Source organism: Trachemys scripta, chromosome 2, assembly GCF_013100865.1.
Source record: "Trachemys scripta elegans isolate TJP31775 chromosome 2, CAS_Tse_1.0, whole genome shotgun sequence".
Lineage (NCBI taxonomy): Eukaryota > Metazoa > Chordata > Testudines > Emydidae > Trachemys > Trachemys scripta.
In genome coordinates, this window is record NC_048299.1 from 58,370,834 (window position 1) to 58,392,769 (window position 21,936).

The 21,936-nt window shown below is 38.5% G+C and overlaps 1 protein-coding gene across 2 annotated transcripts in view; it reads right to left on the reverse strand.

Moving 5' to 3' along the window:
* The window catches only part of IGF2BP3 (insulin like growth factor 2 mRNA binding protein 3), a 169,622-nt gene extending 152,196 nt beyond the window's left edge, over positions 1-17,426 (reverse strand). Inside the window, exons 1-3 of one of the 2 annotated variants that reach the window (XM_034760624.1) lie at positions 17,335-17,426; positions 16,686-16,863; positions 14,804-14,864 (exon numbers count right to left, since the gene is read on the reverse strand). In XM_034760624.1, coding sequence (XP_034616515.1) covers positions 14,804-14,864; positions 16,686-16,860 — 236 coding nt within the window. In that variant the 5' untranslated portion in view covers positions 16,861-16,863; positions 17,335-17,426. Of the gene's footprint in view, positions 1-14,803; positions 14,865-16,685; positions 17,016-17,334 lie in introns of those variants that run through there. The other variant, XM_034760623.1, reaches the window with a different exon arrangement.
* Between the last annotated feature and the right edge of the window lie 4,510 nt (positions 17,427-21,936).

The window sequence follows — 21,936 nt, forward strand, 5'->3', positions numbered from 1 at the left end:
AATTAACTGCAAGAGTAACTTTTTACTAAGTTCTGCTAGCTGTGCCTTTAAAAAATACTGTATTAGGTCAAGTATCAGAGGGGTAGCCGTGTTAGTCTGAATCTGTAAAAAGCAACAGAGGGCCCTGTGGCACCTTTGAGACTAACAGAAGTACTGGGAGCATAAGCTTTCGTGGGTCAGAACCTCACTTCTTCAGATGCAAGTGTATTAGGTCAATGATTTAATGGTTAAACAAGATAAGCTTAAAGTTTTATAAAGCTCTGTATGGACAGAGGTCACAATTTAATATTTCCTTTCTAAAAAAAGGGATTAATTATTACCAAATAATAAGCCGGTTAAATATCCTCCTTCCTTTCCACCCTATACTCTCCAACCTTCCAAGAAGAAAGAATAAGTAAGGAATGAGGATGGTTACTGGTGGAGCTTCTAGAACTCTGAACAGGAATAAGTTTAACAGAATTTATACTTCATCTATCCCGCAACAGCAGAGATTGCCTGGTAAATTTACCAGGCAGATTTCCATTAACAGGTTTTTAATTTTTTTAAACAAGTTTGACCAGAGATTTATTTGCACTCACTCAAACTAGTAGAACCATATGAATTCACACCACGAACTATTGTAAATTATTTGCTACTTCACAAAATTCAGTAAGCAAAACAAAATTAAAACAAGCCAATGCATCATAAATGGTTCATATATTTTGGCAAGTTTAGTTAGTATTAGTTGATGATAATGCTTTAGTAATTGTTCTGTAGCAAATTATTACCGAAATACTAAAATCTAAATAGCTGTAAGAGAAAACAGTATCAGCTTATTGCTCCCTTTTAGGAGCCCAACTCAATTGTACCACCAAACTGAAATCTATTTTTTTAAATCACTGCATGTCTCTTCCCTAACCCCAAATGCAGAATACTCTCAAAAGCAGAGTAGAACAAACCAACAAAAGTAATAATTCTCTAGACTAAATTTTATATAGTAAATAGTTAAGAATTACTTGTCAAAAACAACATAGCTTAGAAGTTTTCAGAATCACATTATGATTTTTAACCTTAAGTTTTCTCTATAGTTAGAAACCTCAAGTGGACTGTGTGAATTATGGGAAAAACAGATTAGCAACAGTCTCCTGGAATTTATTCCACATCTGTAATCTCTCTATTATTTTAAGTCTACCATTTGAAAAAATTGCCTCTCCTTTCCCTACAAAAAGGGACAAAAGAACAAGAGCTTTCAGATTGTAAATAAATTCCCTATTACCTCAATAATAGAAAATGCACCCTCATGTTCAGCAAGATGACCAATATCTAACAATTTAATAGGTCTAGGTATCTGGAATGTGTATAAAATCTCTATGCAATAAGGCCTGGCCCTCAGACAAGATTTTGTATCAATCTAACTATTTGGATTAGTTTCAGAGTAGCAGCTGTGTGTTAGTCTGTATCCGCAAAAAGAACAGGAGTACTTGTGGCACCTTAGAGACTAAAATGTATTAGAGCATAAGCTTTCGTGGGCTACAGCCCACTCCTTTTATTTGGATTAGGAGCCCCTGGGGGCATGAATCAGCGTTCACGTCACACTCCTGGTCAGTATCCGGCCCAGGCCGGGAAAGCTAATGCTCCAACCAGCTGACCAAATTTGGTGATGAATCCTGGTCATGTGACACCTGAGGCATGTTGCACATATTCTAAGAAGAAGCCCCCACCACCACACACTTCCCCAAAATAGCTATACCAGTACAATTCCCAGTGTGGATGCAATTATACCAGTATAGACTATTCACCCTTCCTGTATGGGAATAAGGTTTAACCAGTCTAAACACAGTTACACTTTGTGCCTACACTGGGGTGAAAGGGGTGTGTCTGACTGCTCTAACTATACTGTAATAGTTAAATAATACAATTTGTGTCTAGATCATGTCCCCCCCGCCCCAGTGTATTTCTTTAAGGTAGCTTATTTCAGTATTCATATAAAACTATTTTTAGTCATAGTATTTTTCAGATAAGGCATTCAATAAAAGTTATCATAATTTAGTGTTTTACTTTTATGCTGTATTTGCATAAGCTTTGTTTAGCCCACTGATTTAAACAATACTGTAACTCACAGAAATTTTAAAGATATTAATTGAACATTTGCATCAGGCCTTACAAAAAGTGTCACTAACAGATTTTATTCAATTCCATTGACAAATTCAGCTGCTCACAAAAATATTACTCTGCAATACTTCAGTCATACTTAGTTTTACATTATATTTTAAGCTATCCCTCAGAAGCAGTTTATATTAAAGTAAGGTTACATGTATACAAAATATGTAAGTTTCCCTTTTACACAATAGTTGTGAATTCTATTTAACAAAATAAAGATTTTCATCCATTGGCTTCACAACAGTAGGAAAAATTACTATGGAGTTTATCAGACACATAGATTAAATGATAATTTAGCTCTCACCACCAACTTTCAAACAACTTATTTCCTTTCCTATTTTCCTGAAAATAAATATATTTTGAAGACAAAAAGACATTATAATAACAAATATTGACCTTTTTTTTAAGCCACATACTGCATTGGTAAAAATGTAAGTGGTTTCCATGTTACAGTACAGTGTAAACCTAGAACGTGAGCTACTGTATAATCAGAGAACTACGTCAAAAGTTACAGTATGTTTCTACTATTTTGTCTACTACGCTATTCAAAGTCATGATATCTTTATATCTGTGTGTCCCCAAAGATAATCATAAAAGGAACACTGAAATTGATCTTAGCTTCATCAATTACATTTTTGACTTGCTACATATTTTCAATTACAGTGAACATTGTAAAATTAAATTGGTTTTATTTATTTTACCTTATTTGAGACTCACCAGAGTATAGCACAGCCAAATATATTATCCTGGTACCTGTTAACTTAGTAATATAGTTAAGAGTTTAAGGTTGTTTGTATTTATTGACTTGTAGGTCTACTAAATGCACCTCATTTTATTTGCTGGATACTTAAAGACCTAAGTAAGATCAATGTACTGATTGCAACGACTATTTGCTCACATTTAAGAAAACTAACCAATTTAAAAAAAAAAAAAAAAAAAAACTGAAAAATGAGTCTGTTTATAGCTATGGAACGATATTACCACACAGAGAAGATATCATTTCTCTTCAACAATTACACTACAGTTTTATCACATTATAATTTTAGTAGTTCCATTATGAACGAAGATGTGTTATTTGCCATAGCAATGTGATAAACTTTCTGTACCACTAGGTATAACCCCACCCATCTCCCTTGAGACAGAAACTTGGACTTGATCAATAATGTAAACAGAAAACATTTAAAATCTTGAAAAAAATCAGCTATTCATCCTAAAATGAACAGGTTAGGACCCAAAATCAAGCCCCATTAAACTATGAAATGGCAATAGAGCACTAAAATACAGGATTACCCGAGATCATCATGAGGAAAGCTATCTTGGAATCTAACAAATGTTCAAAACCCAAGCATAAGATTATCACTATTTACTAGAGTTACTGTCCAACTTCTACATTAGTTTGCATAACAAAAAGACTGCAAAGATTTAGTTTATTTCAGAACAGTGAATGCCTACTCCTCCAAGTACTCAACAAGACAATATAAATCAAATTAGCAGCAATAAGTAGAACTATAGTTATGAACCTCAAGACAGAGAAACTCCAAAATAAGTGGTTTAATAGAGTACACAGTTCTCAAACATATGCATGTTATCTATAGAGCAAAAGTAAAGTTCATAGAACTGTATGTTAAAGATGGAAGAAATAGGGTCAGATCTTCTAATCAGCCCCTTAGAACCAGGCAAGATTTTCCTTAAGTGAATATTCACAAGAGCTTTATCTAGTTTAAGTCGAAATATTGCCTGTGACAGAGCACCCATATTGGTATTCAGAAAACTAGACCCCATTCTAAGCCATTCCTTCCCCACTACATTTTCAGGATTGTAGGAACTTTCTATGCTGAAGTGTCACTACATTTTTGACAGTATCTTACATGCCCAACTTTCCTAAGGTTCCGCCCAAAATGATTATAATGATGCAAGTCAGGGTTATTCAACAGAACTCCTTGCTGACACATGACCTTGCACATAATTTCAAGCAACCTGCAACAGTTAAAGAGAGTCAAAATTTTGAAAACCTGTGGTTCAAAACATTCCACTGGTATAGACCAGAAAGCTGTCTGTAGCTCTAAGTAGTAAGATGGACCTCTACTACTGATCATGAATTCAAAAGTAGCGTCCCGGATTCTAAATCACTGGATTTAATCCCATGCACGCACCAGTATAGACTTGCAATAATTGGACTGTATCTGCACAGTGATGTAAACGTGGGGGTGGGGGGAGGCAGGGACAAAAGGCAATGTACATTAAAAATATTTGTCGAAGTGAAAGTCAAAGATATTAGTTTGTGGGTCTTTCTACTAACAAGCCAGGAAGAAACCCCACACACGTAAAGTTATCTTTACTAGCCAATGTCTACATACTTAAAGGAGTCAACATACTAATTTTAGTTCTAGAGCCTTTGCCATTATTATTTTGGCAAACAATTTGCTGTTGCTTATTCAACTGTTCTGTGTTTGAAACATTCTTAACAGTACTGTCCCATATAGCTGACAATGACTCAGTTTTAGTGGCACTCTACAGTGGACCAATAGAGTAGCTACGTGAGTATGAGTGCACACAAGTTAAAAGTTATACTAGAGTGCACTTTCCATTTCTATACTAAATGCAAGGTTTTCAGAGTGTTTAAGCAGCAAAATAAACACTGTTTCTTGGTTCAAACAGTGGCCAAATGCCCCAACATAGATATTTAGACAATCTGTGCAAATTCTACTACAATGAGTATTGGTCAAACCTACCAAAAATGCATATTTTTTGTAATTAGGTAGACTTATGCCAATGTGCACATAATAATCAACCTAAAATAAGGTTACTGAAGTAGAGCAGAACCTTACTAATTTACATTAATGGCTAGGAAGTCCTCTGAGGATCACCAAATTTGGGTACTTAGTGAATAAATGAACCAATAACACACACTCAAGTACCATATCATACTTCCATACTTTAGAAAATTGTAGATGGGGGAGGGGGATGTTATAATACTTAGTATACTATTAAATGTTTGTCTGGTTTTTTGTAAGAGTGAGTCTTCACAATATGAGACCTTGTTACATCACTCTGCTATTGAATCTTTGAGAAGTGGGATTAAACTGATCAGGAGTTTTGAGAGAATTATCAGTTTGGCAGATAGAACATAAATTAAGAAAAATAATTACCATATCTATTAGAAAGGCAGCCACCTGCTTATACTTTGTTGTACTTCTCATTTGTCTTGTCTGAGTTATAATAAAATTTAGTGTTTATAACTTTTGCTTTCTGCTATACAGACTTAGACTTCCAGATCCCCTCATGTTAATTATCATCAAATATACAGACTGTATGCTCAACTATACACTTAGTTTCTGGTAACACACAATTCAAATGAAATAAAAATCTAAATCTATACATGTTTACTTAAGTGTCCAACCTGGCAGAAAGATTACTGGTTCTCTTACAAGTGTTCTGGGTTAAGAACTTCTGCACATATGATGAAATATAATTATGTACAACTGCTAAATAAAAATGGCTTCTTTTAGGGCCAAATTCTGACATTCTTAATCAAGAAAGCTCCTGGTGACTTCAATAGAATTTTGCTTGATTAAGGCAAATTTTAGCTCTTTGTTAGTGAATTATACAATTGGGGGAAATATCTTAACATTCATTAAAAATCACTTCTGTGAAGCATGCCATATACACTGGTTTAACAAATTTTCTTGCTTTTTAGCGACTAGCAGTAAGACTGACTGGCATTGCTGTAAGATACTTTTAGTATTGAATTGTTTTCACTAGTTAGCTTTAAGAAAATTTAACAAAATTTACACTAACAAAAGGAACACACACTGGAAAGCTCTCTCCACACACAGGAATATTAAATTTTTCTATTAAGATCCACAGTCTGCGTATTATCATTGTCAACGTATCTGAATCAACTCACTGGAAGAGAAAGATGATATAAACTTAAGTGTTCTATACTGCAGTAATTCACACAAGCAACAGAGAACACATACAGCAAGAAGTCAGCCTGTGGACAGTACATGTGATATTAGCAACTAGACATTTGGAAGGCAACTTCAAAGTGAGTAATATGATTCCAAAAGACAAGAGATTTTTTTTAAGTTTCCTTCTGCCATTTCAGTGCTGCAACAGCCGCCATGATATATTCAGATTGTCAATGAACTTTCACAGGAAATTTCCTCCAGTAGTTTCCACCAGAATTATACTTACATTCTTTACTACTCACATGAGTAAAGAAGGGCAATTACAAAACAAGAGTGTTTGATATCAGCATGGTTTAAATTCAGAAGCTAAAGAAAGTCAGTGAACAGATAAAAATTCTTCCTTTCTAAACAATGTTAATTTTGAATATTTCTTATTCTAAAAAAGTAGAAAAAGAAAATGTTCATTAACTAGGTGCAACCTGTCTGTTTGTAAGCAAACAGCCCCATCCTGAAAATAAACTTCCATGTCACTTTAAACTTAAAAAAAAAAAAAAAAAAAAAAAAAAGTGGAGGGGAGACAAATCCTAATTAAACTCAGGTTACTTTTCCTAAATTTCTTGTGCAGTAACAGTCCCAAAGTTAGGACCCAATTCTGAAAATTCATACTCATCTAAAAGCCTTCATGTGACTTTTGAAGACTACATAGGTGAAAAAAGTTTTGTAAGATCAGATCCCATGAGGAGAGAATTGTTATATAGTGTTTGTGTGTCACTCTTTCTTTTAACTAGTCCTCTAGCCTTGCTTATATCTAACAGGTTAGAATTCCTTTTTGATACCATAAATGTAGAATGATTACAGTGAAACATTAAAAGCTTTATTCCGATTTAGTTTAAAACTAAATTTTTTAGGCTAAGATTTCAGATAAATGCCTTTCTGAACACTTAAACTGAACACAACTAAAACCAAGTTTTGTAGACATACAGTGAACACCGTAAGTGCAGGTTTGCTATAACCAGAATTTCCATTCACACTTGACATGCACTAGTATATTTTAGAACTCTCAGAGTTCACCATGAACAAATACCACTTTTCAGTTTTACCTACATATACACAATATGAGAGTAACATCTATTTACCAAAACAATAAAACCAGCTATTGCCAGGAGGGAAAGATTAGATACATAAGGTAGATTTACATATCTTAAAATAGCATTCCAAAAGTTCAGCTGAGCACGAAAATTAATCTTTCAAAAGTGAATATTCAACTCCAATTGTACTAATACTGAAGAAAGGAAATTTAACCAATTTGATAAAATTCTTTAGACACTAAACCATTTTCTGTTTAAATAGCAAGTGGTTCATTGTGATGTAATCTTGATTAAAAGGCATTTTATCTGAAACATTGTTCTGCATATTATTGTCTGATTGTTTTGAAATACCATGATCACAAGCACTTCTCACACCAAAATGTAAAGATTAAAATAGAAACTGAAGTCCTTTCCCACCTTTCATGTTTGAACATTTTAATATTTCATTTCCTAATTGAAAAATGAATTATTCTTTGTATAATTTTCGTAATTTATGGTCTTGTCAAATTATGATTATAAAACACAACTACTTCTCCACCCAAGTGTTAGAACCAAATACTCTTGATTTTGAAAAGAGCATCTTATTTTGAGCAATCATAAATATATCTTTACAGAAGGCCATTTTTTAGTTGAGTACAACCCCACTACACCTAAAATAAAGAGGCGACATCTAATAGCAGTAGGTATGCAAACAGAAAGGGGGCTAGGGAAGATTCCTAAAGAAAACTATACAGAACACAAGGTAACTTACATTCTGTATTTCAGACCTTTCTCATAATAACCATTTTGAAGGGGAACTAGCTTTTGCAAAGTGATTCGAATACAAGTGTGCTGTGTTTTAGTTTATACTATAGATTTTCTATTGTAAACATATGATGAATATCCTCTTCTGTAGGGGAACATCATTCATTTGACACTAAAGTACTATAGGTATAAAACCCATAATGCAGGTTATTTCCAGCAGCCTACAGAAATTGATTCATAATATACATAGCTACTTCAACATTAAGATAAATAATAAACATATGCAAACTAGTTTGCATCTTAACTTGCTAATAAAGTGGGTTAAAGAAAAAAGATGACTGTGATTAAATAGATTTTAAAAGCTGTGAAAATTGTCTTAACCTGCCAAAAGTAAAACAGAAGTTTTACTGCACAGACAGTATTTAAAAGCCAAAATGGTCCTTTCAGTAGATCAACTGAGAAAAGGAAATAGAAGTTGCCTCAGTGGCAGGTTAAATGGACAGGTAGATTGGAAATTACAGACACAGGTAAGCATGGAACTACTTACTACCACCTCCATCCCAGCACATCACAAGCTTCAATGTAAGACCACGTGACATTCTATTATATGCTGCAACTCTTTTTGAAACCTTTTGCCCTATTTAGGTAGGAAAAGGAAGGCTCACACACAGAAACAACCATAGGATAGAAGGCCAGAAAAATATATATGCTTGATAACTGGCAAAATACACAAGTAGACCCTTTAGCCTCAGGTTTAAATATACGTCCTAAATATTCCACTTGACAAAGCCAGTTTTCCAAAAAATATTGATTCCTTCAAAAGTGAGGCAGGAACAAAAGAGACATTTGTATACCAGTTTTCATCAGCAGTTAACTCACAGTTTTTACTATGTACTGCTTTATGCAGATTTGACAATCAAAGAATTTACTGACTCACAGATACAGGAATAGATTTTTATGTATACAGAAATTTAGAAAGCACAAAATTGAAAGAATACATTGAGGTTTTCTGGGAAAGTATTATGGAACTGTATTTCAACTTTTTGTAAATACTTGTACTGTGTACAAATCTTCCTATGTCTTATTCTCAGAGAAAAATGAAAAGCAATTTCTTTATTTCTGCTTCATAACATCTAATATTTTGTAACCAATTTCAATTTATTTTCATTTCTTTACCATTTTTTTAGAATGGCTAACACACAGCCTACATGGCTCGTACAACACAAAGCGTTAAATACACAAAACGTACCAAAGATATGTCTACACTGCAACTAAACACCCACAGCTAGTCAATATCAGCTGACTTGGGCTCAAAAGGCTTGGGCTGCAGGGCTGTAACACCGTGGTGTAAACATCTGACTTCAGGCTGGAGCCCAGACTCCGGGACCCTACCCCCTTTCAGGTCCCAAAGCTTGGGCTTCAGCCTGAGCCCAAATGTCTACACAATTTTACAGCCCCATGAGCCTGAGTTAGCTGACACAGGCCAGCCAGAAGTGTTTATTGCGGTATAGACACACCCCAATAGTCTTCTGCACCTGACACGCCATACTTGCCCAAACAGCAAATCATAACACATCTATCCACTCTCTATGCTGTCACACACTGCCTTATCAAAAGGCCAAAAGGAAAAAAAAAAGATACTCTTTGGACCAAGAAAGGAAGCAACTTCCAAAGTTGAGGATCCACCACAGAAAATACTCTGCCACCAAGCTCCCTATATCCTCTAAATTGGGGGTATATTTGCTCCCCTGATTACGTCTCTTTTTGTGATTCCTCTCCTAGTTGCAATCTCTTGTGTAGCCAAGTCCCAAACCATTTAAGGATTTATATGCCAATCCCCTAAACTCCACCCAGAAACTAATTGGAAGCAAGGAAAGACTCTAGAGCACAGGAGTAACGTTCTCTATGCAAAGTACCACTTATGAAGTAGGCATTTGTATTCTGTAATAATTTCAGCTTCTGAAAGGCCTCAAGCTGTACCCCCATGTAGAGAGCACTGCTGTAGTTTTCAGGGAGTTTAATTACTATATAGAATAAAAGCTGATTAACCACTCTCTGACCATGTTTTACAGTCCTTTAATTATGCTTTACTTAAAATGATTCAAGTTTAGCATGCCTGCAGAGTTGAAGGTCTACAATGCTGAGAGGGAAAAAACATTTAAAGCTTACCCTAAAATTTAAATAAAGAGCCATGTGCTTTTTATAATTCACCCCACTTTAAGAGAGAGAAAAAACGGGTGATCTTATGTGCACCTCTATCTTATTGTGAGAATACTAATCTAGGATCTACAAAAATGCAATTTCCCACAATATAATTATCCATAAACTGGGTAAATAATAATCTATACTCACTATAACTACATACTGCATGCCACAACAACTGGCCAAATTTATGTTTTCCACCATTAATAATAATTAACTTCCCTTAAAAAAAAAAAAAAACACTATTCACATCTGCAAAAACAAATGTAGATATGAGGCACTAAGAACCAGACTTGCTAAGCAGAATTTTGACTCCTAATTCCTGCAACAGATTCTCGCTCATTTTGAGCCATGTGAGATATTCAGTCACGTGCTCCAGCCCCTCCATGTAACAGACACTGAGCATAACGAACAGATCACTAATATGTCATAAAACAAAAAAGTGCTCTGTACTTTGCAATTTTATGTATTTATGTACAGTGTACTAACCCCATGTGACATTAGCATGGTGTTCTTATCCCTGCCTTATAGTCACATACTATACCAAAAACAAAAATCCACAAGTATTGCGTCCCTAACTTAAAAATCTGATCACTTGGAGTATAATCACCACATACAGTTCAATGACCCCTTAGCATTTCAGATATAAGACATTCATCCCCTCGCTCCCAACACATATACCATGTTCATGTTAAAATTATACTCAAATTTTAATCCACAACTGACAGTATGAAGCTCATATGCATCTCACTAAACAATTTTATTTAAAAAAGGTCTATTTCTTCTCAAACCAAACTTCACATTAATTGAGATTTTAGGTGAAGTATAATTAGAAGCTTATTTAGGTTTCCTGTAACAGAGTTACTAGTGGCCAAAATTACTGGTTAAAATGCACTGACTGTGACCTATCTGCTGTACCTCATCATTCCTCCCCCACTACCACAAAATAAATAAATTATATATATTTTAAAAGGCATCAGATTAGGATTTGTTTTTAAAAACAAAGCAAGAGAGACAGAGGTGGAACAGTATCTATCCTCCCAGCTAGAAAAGTGCCTCACTAGTACCATAATATTTGAGTTTTAAGTGTAAACTAACGTTTTAAGCTCCTAAAAAGATAGTCACAGCAAGCTTTCCCTAAAGCAAAAAATAAAATAAAATAAAAAATCCTAATTTTAGGTGAAGGTCTATACATTTGTCAGAGATTTAAGAATGTTCTCAGAAATTTTAAAGGACTGACTCAATGTGCAATGCTCAGGTAGCTAGTGTCCGCTCCCTACCCTTCCCCCCACTAAGCTAAACTGCACATCACACCAGTGACATCAGTGCTATCTGAATAATCAGATTGCAGCATGTACATTGCCCCACTAGATACCAGCTGCTCTTGAGTCACAGAAAGGGGGTCCCTAAAGGGCTCCACCACAAGTGTACATATATATCAATCTTGCTGCATTTTTGTTTCTCAAAACAAAATTAATGTGAAGGGTTGATCAGAACTAACAATGCTCTGTGTTCTCTTGAGAAGCATGACTAGCACTCAAAATTGTTACAACGCCTTCTCCAAGTTTTGAATGAAGTGACTTAAAGTTCTATGAAGTACTGCAATAGTCTTCCATGATTCATAAGGTCTGAATGCAAAAATTCCACATTTCCCTTTCACATTCCCTTGAGATTTCAGTAGTAAATCAGGAATAAACTTTTGGCTTATGAAACAGCAGGCACCTCCCACCCAAAAATCTCCACCCTTCTTGCAAGTAAACCTTTACCAGCCCTCCCCACCCCAACTACAGTTGCAATGTACCCAGCATCTATCTTAACGCTTCAGTAGGCATTCCTCAGTACCATATCCCCAACCTGCCTTTCACAGCAGGTATAAAGGTAATTTTTGCAAATGTGGGTGTGCCCACTTCAGACTGGAATGTCCAATAAAGTTTGGAATACAGTGACTACTGGGTCTAAGAATTTCACTTTGAATAACAAACCACACTTCGCAATGTCGAGTCTTCTGGACACTCCACAACATTATGGGAAACCTAACTGACACCACCTCTTGACCTTCCTTTCCATGATAAGGTTATGGATTACCAGCTCCCTACCTTCACCCCTCATATACAACCTCACCAGCCTCTGGGGGGGGGGTGGAGAAATGCAGGCAAATGCAAAAATAAATATTTTTAAAAACTGAGTAGGAACTTCCCACTCAGCAGCTACACAGTTATAGAGGTTAATACAACAGTATACACTGAACGATTTAAATGCACTACAAACAACTTTTGCTGTTATTCTTATGAAGCAATAATTTGATCATGCTGTTAATTGTACGGCTATGCATGCTAAAAGAAGGACATGACCTATATTCCATATAATTTTCTTTACTGTAACATCTATTTAAACAAACAAACAAAACACACTGGTACAAGCTGGGCTCCATGGAAAACTAACCCTAGACTTTCAACATACTAACAAACTGGGTGGGTCTTTTGACCACCACCACACAGGATTCTCCACAGTACTGTGACTGACTACCTCATTAACAACTATATTTGCCACACTTACCAGGTACAGATATACAGGCTTTTTTAAAATACATCTCTTTTACAGCCATACTTTGAACACATGTAAATAATCTCTTTTTTCCTAAATTACTTATTTAGCTCAACATTTAAAGGCTTAACTTTTAAAGGTATCTAGTAACTCTGGAAACATAACAACTAGGCAATACTTAGAGAGATCCATGGTAGAGGGGGGGAAAAAATCAAACTTGTTGAGCTGGTGCCAGGGAAATACTACATAGTTTTCAAAGGAAAGCCAGGAAAACTACTTTTGCATGGATGTTACTGAATTCATTTTAAAGTAGATTTCTACAGGCAAGAATTTTTATTTTCAATTATGAGAAATGCAATTTAATTTTCTATAAAAAAGTTCAAAAATATTCTGATCAGACACAGCATGTTTAAATAATGTTTAATACATATGGTTTGAAGGGGAAATATTGATATTTTGGTAACTAAATATTCATAAAAATACAAAGATGAGTATGTACCTGTATCCCTACAATATATTTTGGAAACTTAACTTTACTCTCAAGTTTTATATAACATTTCTTCCAATAAATTACAGAATTACAAACAAAAAAAAAAGGAAGTTGTAGAAGAGAAAGTGCTAATTCACACACAAATATGAAAACATGCCTAACCCCAACACAAAGAACAATGTGTTTTTATACTTTCAGTTGAACTCTATTAAAAGCAGGGAAATACGCATTTAAACACATCAAAAATGGTACAGAAGTTTTTCTAAACTACATTTGTGATTATAAAATTAGTGTGTTTAGAATGGTGTATGTATCAGTGCACTTTTTGTATGTCCTTCAAATTAATAAATTTCTGTTTACAACTTAATTGCTATATTGGCATATATTACAAAGACTGGAATGTACTTTTGAGACTGATCAATTCCTACATTTGCCATTGCATTTTCTTCTATTTAACCCTAATAACCTTTGAAGTATACAAGAATGTATTTAACCAATATAATACATTCAAAAAGTTGAATATATGCTACTGTAATTTGCAGTTGACACATTCATCTTGCATCATAAACAAGACTGCATATTACATTAGTTTCCAAATAACAAAACTAACCAGACACTATAAATACAAAGACTTTCCTACTAGCATTAAACCAACAAAAATCCCACAATCATACTTTCTCAAGCAAAGCTTCCCTCCACTGCTAAACAAAGATTAATCCCACAATCAGATTTCCAACAATAAAGCAACTAATATTTATACACACCTTTTTAATCAACTGTTTGAGAAATTCTGTCTTTTTGTAAAAGTCTAAGGGATGTGTTAGGAGCACTTTTTAAATAAAGTTATTTAATCTGGGAAGTATGGCTGTTTGTATAATGGAGGGCAGGAACAAGTAAGTGCAAAGTTTGATCTATTTTGTTATTACTCTCTAGAAAACCTAGAGTGCAGTATAATTTAAACATTTGTGGGAAAAAAAGCAGAATACAATGCTCTAGGTAGTACAGAAGTACTAGTCTGCTTTGCTGCAAAAATCTGAGCATTGTTTCTTCACATCAGGCCCACAAAACTACATGCTACTGAGCCCTGAAGTACTCACTTTGCAAAAATGAAACACACACATACATGAAGTATGCATAAATCATGTCTTTACTAAAGAGAAATCGGCATTTCCTCATATGTCTGTACATGCCAGATCAAAACAGTAAAGAAAAATTCCTCCTTAAATCTAGATGAAACTTACACCACTTAGTTATAAAATGCTGCAGCCTCCAGCATGGCAGGATCAAAAAACTGTATGTATACAAGTATATTTACAAGATGCTTTTTGTTGCAGAGCAAAGCTCACATGCTTGCCTGTTACACAGTTCAAAACATCCCATTTCATTTCCTGCTAACGCACAAAATGTAACTCTTCTCGGGAATTTAAATTTTTTAATAAATTGTCATTCAATCACAACCTGCTTCCTCCATGAAGAGAGTTGGTTTCTATAAATCCAGTGCAGACTGATAATACATTACATTAAAAATATAAGGGTAGAATTCTGGAATTATTTCTGATATCATGGTGGGGTTTTAGTTTAATAAAAGTAGCTAATTTATCCACAAAGAAGGCAAACATATCTTAAGCATTTTTTTTTTTATTGTGGTAGACTGGTCATCGAGGGCAAGAAAAAACATTATTTACCTTTGTCTTTTAGGGACTGAATGTTCAACTTCTATGAGTTTACCATGCAGTTCCACTTTACCTGCAAATACAATCAAAATTAGGGAGAAGTGTTTTTAAGTGTGTTTGAATGTCTCCCTCTCTCTCTCTCTCATCTCCCCAACTTTCCCAAATTTAATTTGTGGTGTTTTAAAACAGCACAGGAAATTAAAAGTGCAACATGTTAGCTTATTCATTAATAACTGGTGTTGCAGTTTGCCACTATGCTGCTGCTATCACAAGCCAAGGACGTGAATTTTAATAATTCCTTTTAGCACAATAATTGTCCGAAGAGTTAAGTGAATGACGCTGTTTTAAAGTGGACCTCTTCCTATATTTGAGCCATTTTCTCCAAGGGCTCTGTAATATAGATACACACATTTCGATCAGATGAGCTGATCTGGGCCCTTCAACCCAAAGAGAGGAGACAGGAGGGATTGGGAATGCTTCAAGGTTGTGTGAAAATGCTTGTGTCTTCCCTGCTTGCCTATTCTGGGCAGGGCACCCCTCCCTCCCCCGGCTACCTCCAACGCGTCCCGCAGGGCGACAGGCCTCAATTTAAACTTCATGGCATTTTCTGGAGGGAGATGGGGGTGAAGAGAGCGCATTTCAGAAGGACTCCCGCAGCCCTGGGAACCTCCCCCCTGAAGCCTCTGCAAACCGTATTAAACAGGCAACATTACATTTTACACAAAAACAGGATGTAGAGGCAGAGAGGCGGCCTGGCTCCTGCAACCGGTGATGGGTGCGGGAGAGGCAGTCAAAGGGAAAGCGAAATAAATAATCCCGAAGGAATGCAGCCCTCTAGGGCCCGAGCCCTGCCAGCCCCTCTGGCCGGCGCGGGGAGGGGGGCGATGGCTTTTCCCTCCCAAGTTTGGGTTACTCTCCTTCCCTGCAGGGAAAGCTACAGCATGCGTCGCCTCTATGCAACAACCCGCGTGGGGCTGGGAGCTTCGCCAGCCAACTCCTTCCAAGTGCACCCAGAAGGCGGCTTCTGCCAAGCCCGCAGCCTGGCTGCCGGGGATACACGCTGGGCAGGAGATGCGGGGCCAAGAACGCCTATAGGTGCGCGCTGTATATACAGAGCAAGGCTCGTCCGCCCCGCCGTCCTTGCACGTTATGCCGGAAGCAGGGCTCACTTTCCCCCCCCACCCCCCATCGCCAGCCTTGCCTTCGCACCATGCAAACATTAAATCGCATGGCCTCCCCCCTCCAAATACTCCCCCACCCCCAATTCCCGGGAGGCTCGTAGAGAAGCCAGGCTTTTCCGTCGGGGGCGGGAGGGGGTATAGGGGAGCCACATCGTGGTATGTTTCTGGGCCCAGGCTGCTGCCTCTTGCCCTGGCCTGTTGTGAGCGGGGGTGGGTGGGAGAGGAACACCTCCTTGGCCGCCTTCCCCGCCGCTAGAGCCAGCCAGCCTAGCGCCCCCCGGGCCCCCTCCCACAGCCCGCATGGCTGCAGCGTAACCCCCGGGCGCGAGGAGCTGCGGAGGCCAGAAGGCGGCTGGGTGTCAAACGGCAGCGAGCACGTTACCTGCCGGCGTGCCCGGGATCCGCAGCCCCCCAGCCCCGGCCGCCTGCAGCCCGTGCACACACAGCCCCCGCGCGGCCCGGGGAGCCGGCTCTCGCTTCGCCCCCATCCCCTTGGCAGGGAAAGGGGCAGAGGCAGATTCCGCCCCCCCCCTCGGGTTGAACCGGCGAGGTAAAGGGGGGGTCACATGGGTGGGGGAGAGAAGCTGGGGGACAGGGGGGACCCTCTCTGTGGGTGGGCAGGAAGCAGATGGCGAGAGGTGCGGGGGTGGGTGCCCGGGGCCGGCGTGGAGGGTACAGGGGGCCGGGGGTGGAGAGCGCCCGGAGGGACTCACCTGAAAGTGCTTCGATGGCCTTCATAGCCCAGTTCTCATCGGGGCAGTCGACGAACGCGTATCCCGTCTTCACCAGAAACTGGCCGCTGAAAGGGATCTTGGACTCCTTAAAGAGACTTTCCAGGTCCAGCGGGCTCACGCTCTCGCCGAGGTTGCCGATGTACAGCTTATTCATGGTCTTGTTCGTTAAAAAAAAAAAAACACAATCCACACACGCCCAACAACTTACAGCCTCGGCTTGCAAAATAAGGTGGGGAGGGGGGATAAAATAAAATGCGATGGAGGAGAGAGAAAGAGAGAGAAAGCGAGAGCGAGGTGAAAAAAAATCAGATCTGCAGCCTGAGTCCCTCCCACCCTCCCTTCGTCTGTCGGGGTAAAAAAACTGTATCCAAATCGGAATCCGGAGTGTTTGCTGTGTGATCCGGGCGCGGAGGGGAGAAAGGGGGGGAAACACCCAGCTTGGGGACCAGGATGGCGGGCGGAGAAAGGAAGGGGAAAACTACTTTTTTTGTCTTGCCCCCAAGCCCGTTTGGCAGCGGCAGCAGCAGGCGGACTATGAAAATGTCACACTACGTGCATGCTGGCGCCGCCTCTCAATTAAAAAAAAAAAACCCCAGAGAGGAGGGTGAGGGGAGTGGAAGAAAATTACTTGAATATTCCGGCTTTTTGAATGAGCCACGTGTTCAAACTACAAATCAACTTCTCACGTGAGGAATCCCAGCGCCTCAATTAGATAGTAGCTGTAGCTCGGCTCTCACACTCACCGGAGGAGGAGGAGGAGAGACTGGGTGAGGGACAGGCAGGGAGGAGGAGAGAGCCTGGCTGCACACACAGGGACAAGTTTAGAGAGGGCTGCTGCTGCTGGGGACGAGAAAGAGGGAGCTCAGGAGTTTGATGGGCGCCGGCCCTGAGCGCGTGTTCCCGCTCTGCCCCTAGTCACCACTGTTGTTGACAGCGGCTCGGACCCCTTCGCCGAGCGCCACAAATAACGCCCGGCCTCGCTTGTCTGGGGCCAACCTCTCCGAGCTCGCTCCCCTGCAAGCGTGCACAAACAGCGGGGGGAGGCGAGGACGCGCTGTCTCTCGGGGCGGGTGCAATCGCCGAGGGGACTCCAGGAAGGAGGGAAAACATGCCATATAATGCCCACGCCTCCCCCTCCTCCTCGCTCCCCGTGATGCGAAGCCACCGTATTATTCATAGGGGTCGTTCGTGCAAGCTCCGCTGCTCTGGCAAGATGGCTTGAGCACTTTGTGTGGGTGGGTCAGCGAGGGGAGGGGTACTTAGGCAGGCTGCGTGCTGCTGGGGTAATATTCTTATTCTTATTAGCAGCGCCCTGAGCGATCTCTCTATGCGCAGCACCTTTGCCTGCGATTTCATGTTTGGTGGCTTTCGGGCTCTTGTTTGCCATTGGCTGCGCGCTGCAGAAAGACAAGGGACTAAATGAGGGAGGGGAGCGGGAAGGGGGAAATTAGGGTCTTTCCAGCCTCGAAGGAGCCCCCCATCTGGTAATGTTTCTGGCGGGTCGATTAGCGTGGGTTGCAGTGTCTCTAGAACTGAGCAGTATGGAAAAAAGGACAAAGGGGCGGAGGTGGGCGGAGGACAGTTGGGGCATGATTGAGAAGTGGGAGAGTCCAGAGTGAGAGAATAACGTGCTCTTCTAGTTCCTACCAAAAGAAAAAGAAAAATGTTTCCTTCTTTCTTTTAATCTAGTTAATGGTGGCTCTTATCTTAGAAAATGTGAAGAATGACCAACCAGCGTTACCCTAGGATGGTAATAACACACCCAGCACTTTAAAGATTTTTCCACCTCCCCCTTTGGTTTAAAGAACCATTCATAATTTTTAACATTTGTAAAGAGTACAATGGTGGGTTTGTGGGGGGAGGGGGTTTGGGTGTGTGGAGCCTTTCCAGTGCAAACAAAATGTTGCCTGAAGATGAAGAAAGGATACGGAAATGAAAGCCAGCATTGTATTTAATATAGCAATCTAGTAGGTTTTGTTTAATAATTCAATGCACTTTAGTGGAAGGTTTCTTTTATTCCATGGTTGATTTTTTTGTGGTAGATTTTAATAGGTATTCCATGGAAAATAGTTAAGTACGTGTATTAGTTAACAGTGAATGAATTTCCACATGTGCTGTAGTTTATGTGGAAATACGCATAAAGAGAAATACCTTAAGGCTTACAGTTTTGTACCTCATTTCTACAACCTACATAAGTAAATACCTGTAATTTAATTTAACTTGAAACTATGTTGTTGATGAATGTTGACAAGTTCTTTTGTTGTTTATACTTTGGACACTACAAGCTGTATGTACTGTTACACATGGTTTACAAAAGGCACAGTAAAGACAGTTATTGAAGATTTAGCACAGAGTGGTATAATTCAATGTGGCATTCCTTAAAGTAAGAACAGTAGTTAATGTGAAATAAACACATATGGATCATAACATTCAGTTTAACTTTTGAGGCATAATTTTTCATAAGCCAGTATGTATAATTTTACAAGTGCTTATCAAGAAACTAATCTCTATCATTTAAATCCATTGTTTAATTGATGACTTTTACTTGTAGTAGACAAAGGGTATTCTTGTGTTCCACTCTTTAGACCTTATACACAACTTCTATTTTGTAGAAAATGGGCAAATAGTTCCTTAGGTTAGATAATCTTCACTCAACAGTACCAGTCTGTTCTGGACAAGAAATTTTTCTTAAATGAGCTTGTATTTATTGTAATATCTTGTAAAGTCTGATTAAAAGAGAACACCTGCATCTTGATTTAAAAAAAATTATCTATTAGTCAAAACTGCAAAGTGGTTTAGTCAGTGTTCTCAAAGTATCTAGTGTTATTCTTTAGAACTTTGATTTGTATTGAATTTATCAATCCGTCTGCATGTGCTCTTTTCTACATGTGTGGTCTAAAAAGCACTTTGCATATATTTTCTCTTTACACTGTTAAATGTAGGATGTATACATTTTATTTAATGTTCTAGTTAGCTAATCTGTTTTGCTACCCAGTTTTTTCTTTAGAAAAGTCAGAAGTGGGAATTTAAGTCAAACCATACATCAGTTATCCAACAACAACAACTTACAAATATTTAATTGTCCACTGTTAGAGGGGAAGAAGAACCCTGCATATTATCAGCCATATATACTGGAAATATTTTTATAACACAGGGCAAAAACGTTACTTAGCAGTTTATACAGAACTATATTGTTTTCTTTGTAATGCAAAGAAGTGAATTAGTGTTTTCAAAATTAAATTCTAAATATTAACATAAAACATTGTTTGCTATTAGATAAATAGGGCCCTTCTGAATACCATATACAAATTTAATTAAAACACCCAAAATTTAATTAGATGACCATCTTTTTGATATAAAACTTATAATTTGATATGTAATTTATTTTGTTAAGCCCAAATAAAATATTTTACAGTTAGATATTTAGCAAGCCTAGTATGCTAGAAACGTGTGGCTCCAGTTTTACCAAATTTCAAAACATTTGAGTTATGTTAAAAGTATGTACAACAAAAATTAAAGTAGTTACTGAATTTTATCCCATATGAGGAAGCTGAACGAGACTAACTTTTAATTGGCTCAATTTCCTTTTAAAACAATATTTTCATAGGAAAATTAAAAGTAACAACTGTACTAAAGTTTTATCGCTTGTGTAACAGAAAGTGTAATCATTTATCTAAAGCTTCCCCTCCCCCCAGTGACAAAACATGTGCTACCTTTACAGATGTTGAGAGAAAGACTGTTGAAGAAATTATTTTCCTCAATACTAGTACACACAATAGATTTATATGACGCAATAGTACTTGCCATCAGATGTGGATTTAACTAATACTGCTCTGTCACAGGGTTGTAAAAAAAAAAAAAAAAAAAATTTTTTAAAGATACAGGTGAGTATGTTCTGAAGATAATTCTATTTTAGAACATTATTTAATCTTTTATTTTAAGTTTCTGTTTAAGTGATAATTAAGGTGGAAAACAAGGAGGAATTTTTGTCTCTCTCTGCCATAAACAACAAAAAATAGAAATCATAATATACTTATGGAGTAGAGGTATTTGAAGGGCCTGTGAATGATCTAGTAAAACTCTTACCTGTTTAGAAAGAATTCAACTGGCATTAGATAAGGATTAGGATATGATAGAGATCTGGCATCCATGATCTGCATGAAGAATATGCATTTTACTTGTTTTAGGAATATTGCAGTTGCTTATATAATGCAAGGAGTTGAAAGGTCATTGAAGGGAATTCTCTTTTTCACTGTATTAGTCCCAAAACAAGGAAAGAGAGATGAATACAATTTTAGGGGAAGGGGGAAGATGATTGTATTTGACTCGACCCGTGATTAGCAAATGTTAGAAATATCATTCAATTGGTCAGCATTCTGGTGCATTCTCATCCTCCCCTCCCCCTTCTTCAAGGCCCTGCCTTGTCTTTGCCACAACTACAGCTTCCTATAGCTTGCAGCGACCTTTAATTGGCTTGAACATGGATGCATAACTGACTCATGCATGAAGCTAACACCCTAGACGAAGAGGACACCCCAAAGGCAGTTGAAGGAGAAAAGAAAACGACCACACACTGCCCACCGTAGCACCACATTAACACGGAGACCGACTAACCAGGCTGCAGAAGACATATATGCTATATAAATATATCAAACAACCTTATTGTCATGATCCAATGAATTGTAAAAACAACGGATTGGATCGTGCAGAAGTTCTTTGCCAGCTGGAAACTACACGCCTCCTTCTACACAAGCCAGTTGAGCAAACTCAGCACGTAGAGCAAAGGAGCAAGGTTGCAGTTTAGCAGCAACAAGCACAGGGCGCCTGGGAGGGAGCCGCCGTAGTAATCGTAGTAAGCAGAGCATGGAGCTCACAGCTATGACTCTGAGGCTGTGAGTGAGCGTTGCATCCTATTGGCTCAGAGCTGCACCTACCAGCTCTCCCAGCCTCGTTTGTGCTGGGGCCACGGGCTGCCTGATTTGTTTGCTCTTCTCCCCATTCATTGGCCTCCTGCGTACATTCCCTGCAACTGGAGTGGTTGTGGCGCGAAAACAGCCCCCTTTCCTCTCTCGGGTGTTTTTGTTTCTTTCCCCTGATTGTTCTGTTGGGCCCCTAAAAAAAGGAAACAAAGTGTTACTGGGTAGGATGAAGCGATACAATGTGTAGTTCTTCCTGCGATTCGTTCACCCTCTAATGGCTGATGGAGGGTTCTGCTGGGGCTGGTGCTTTG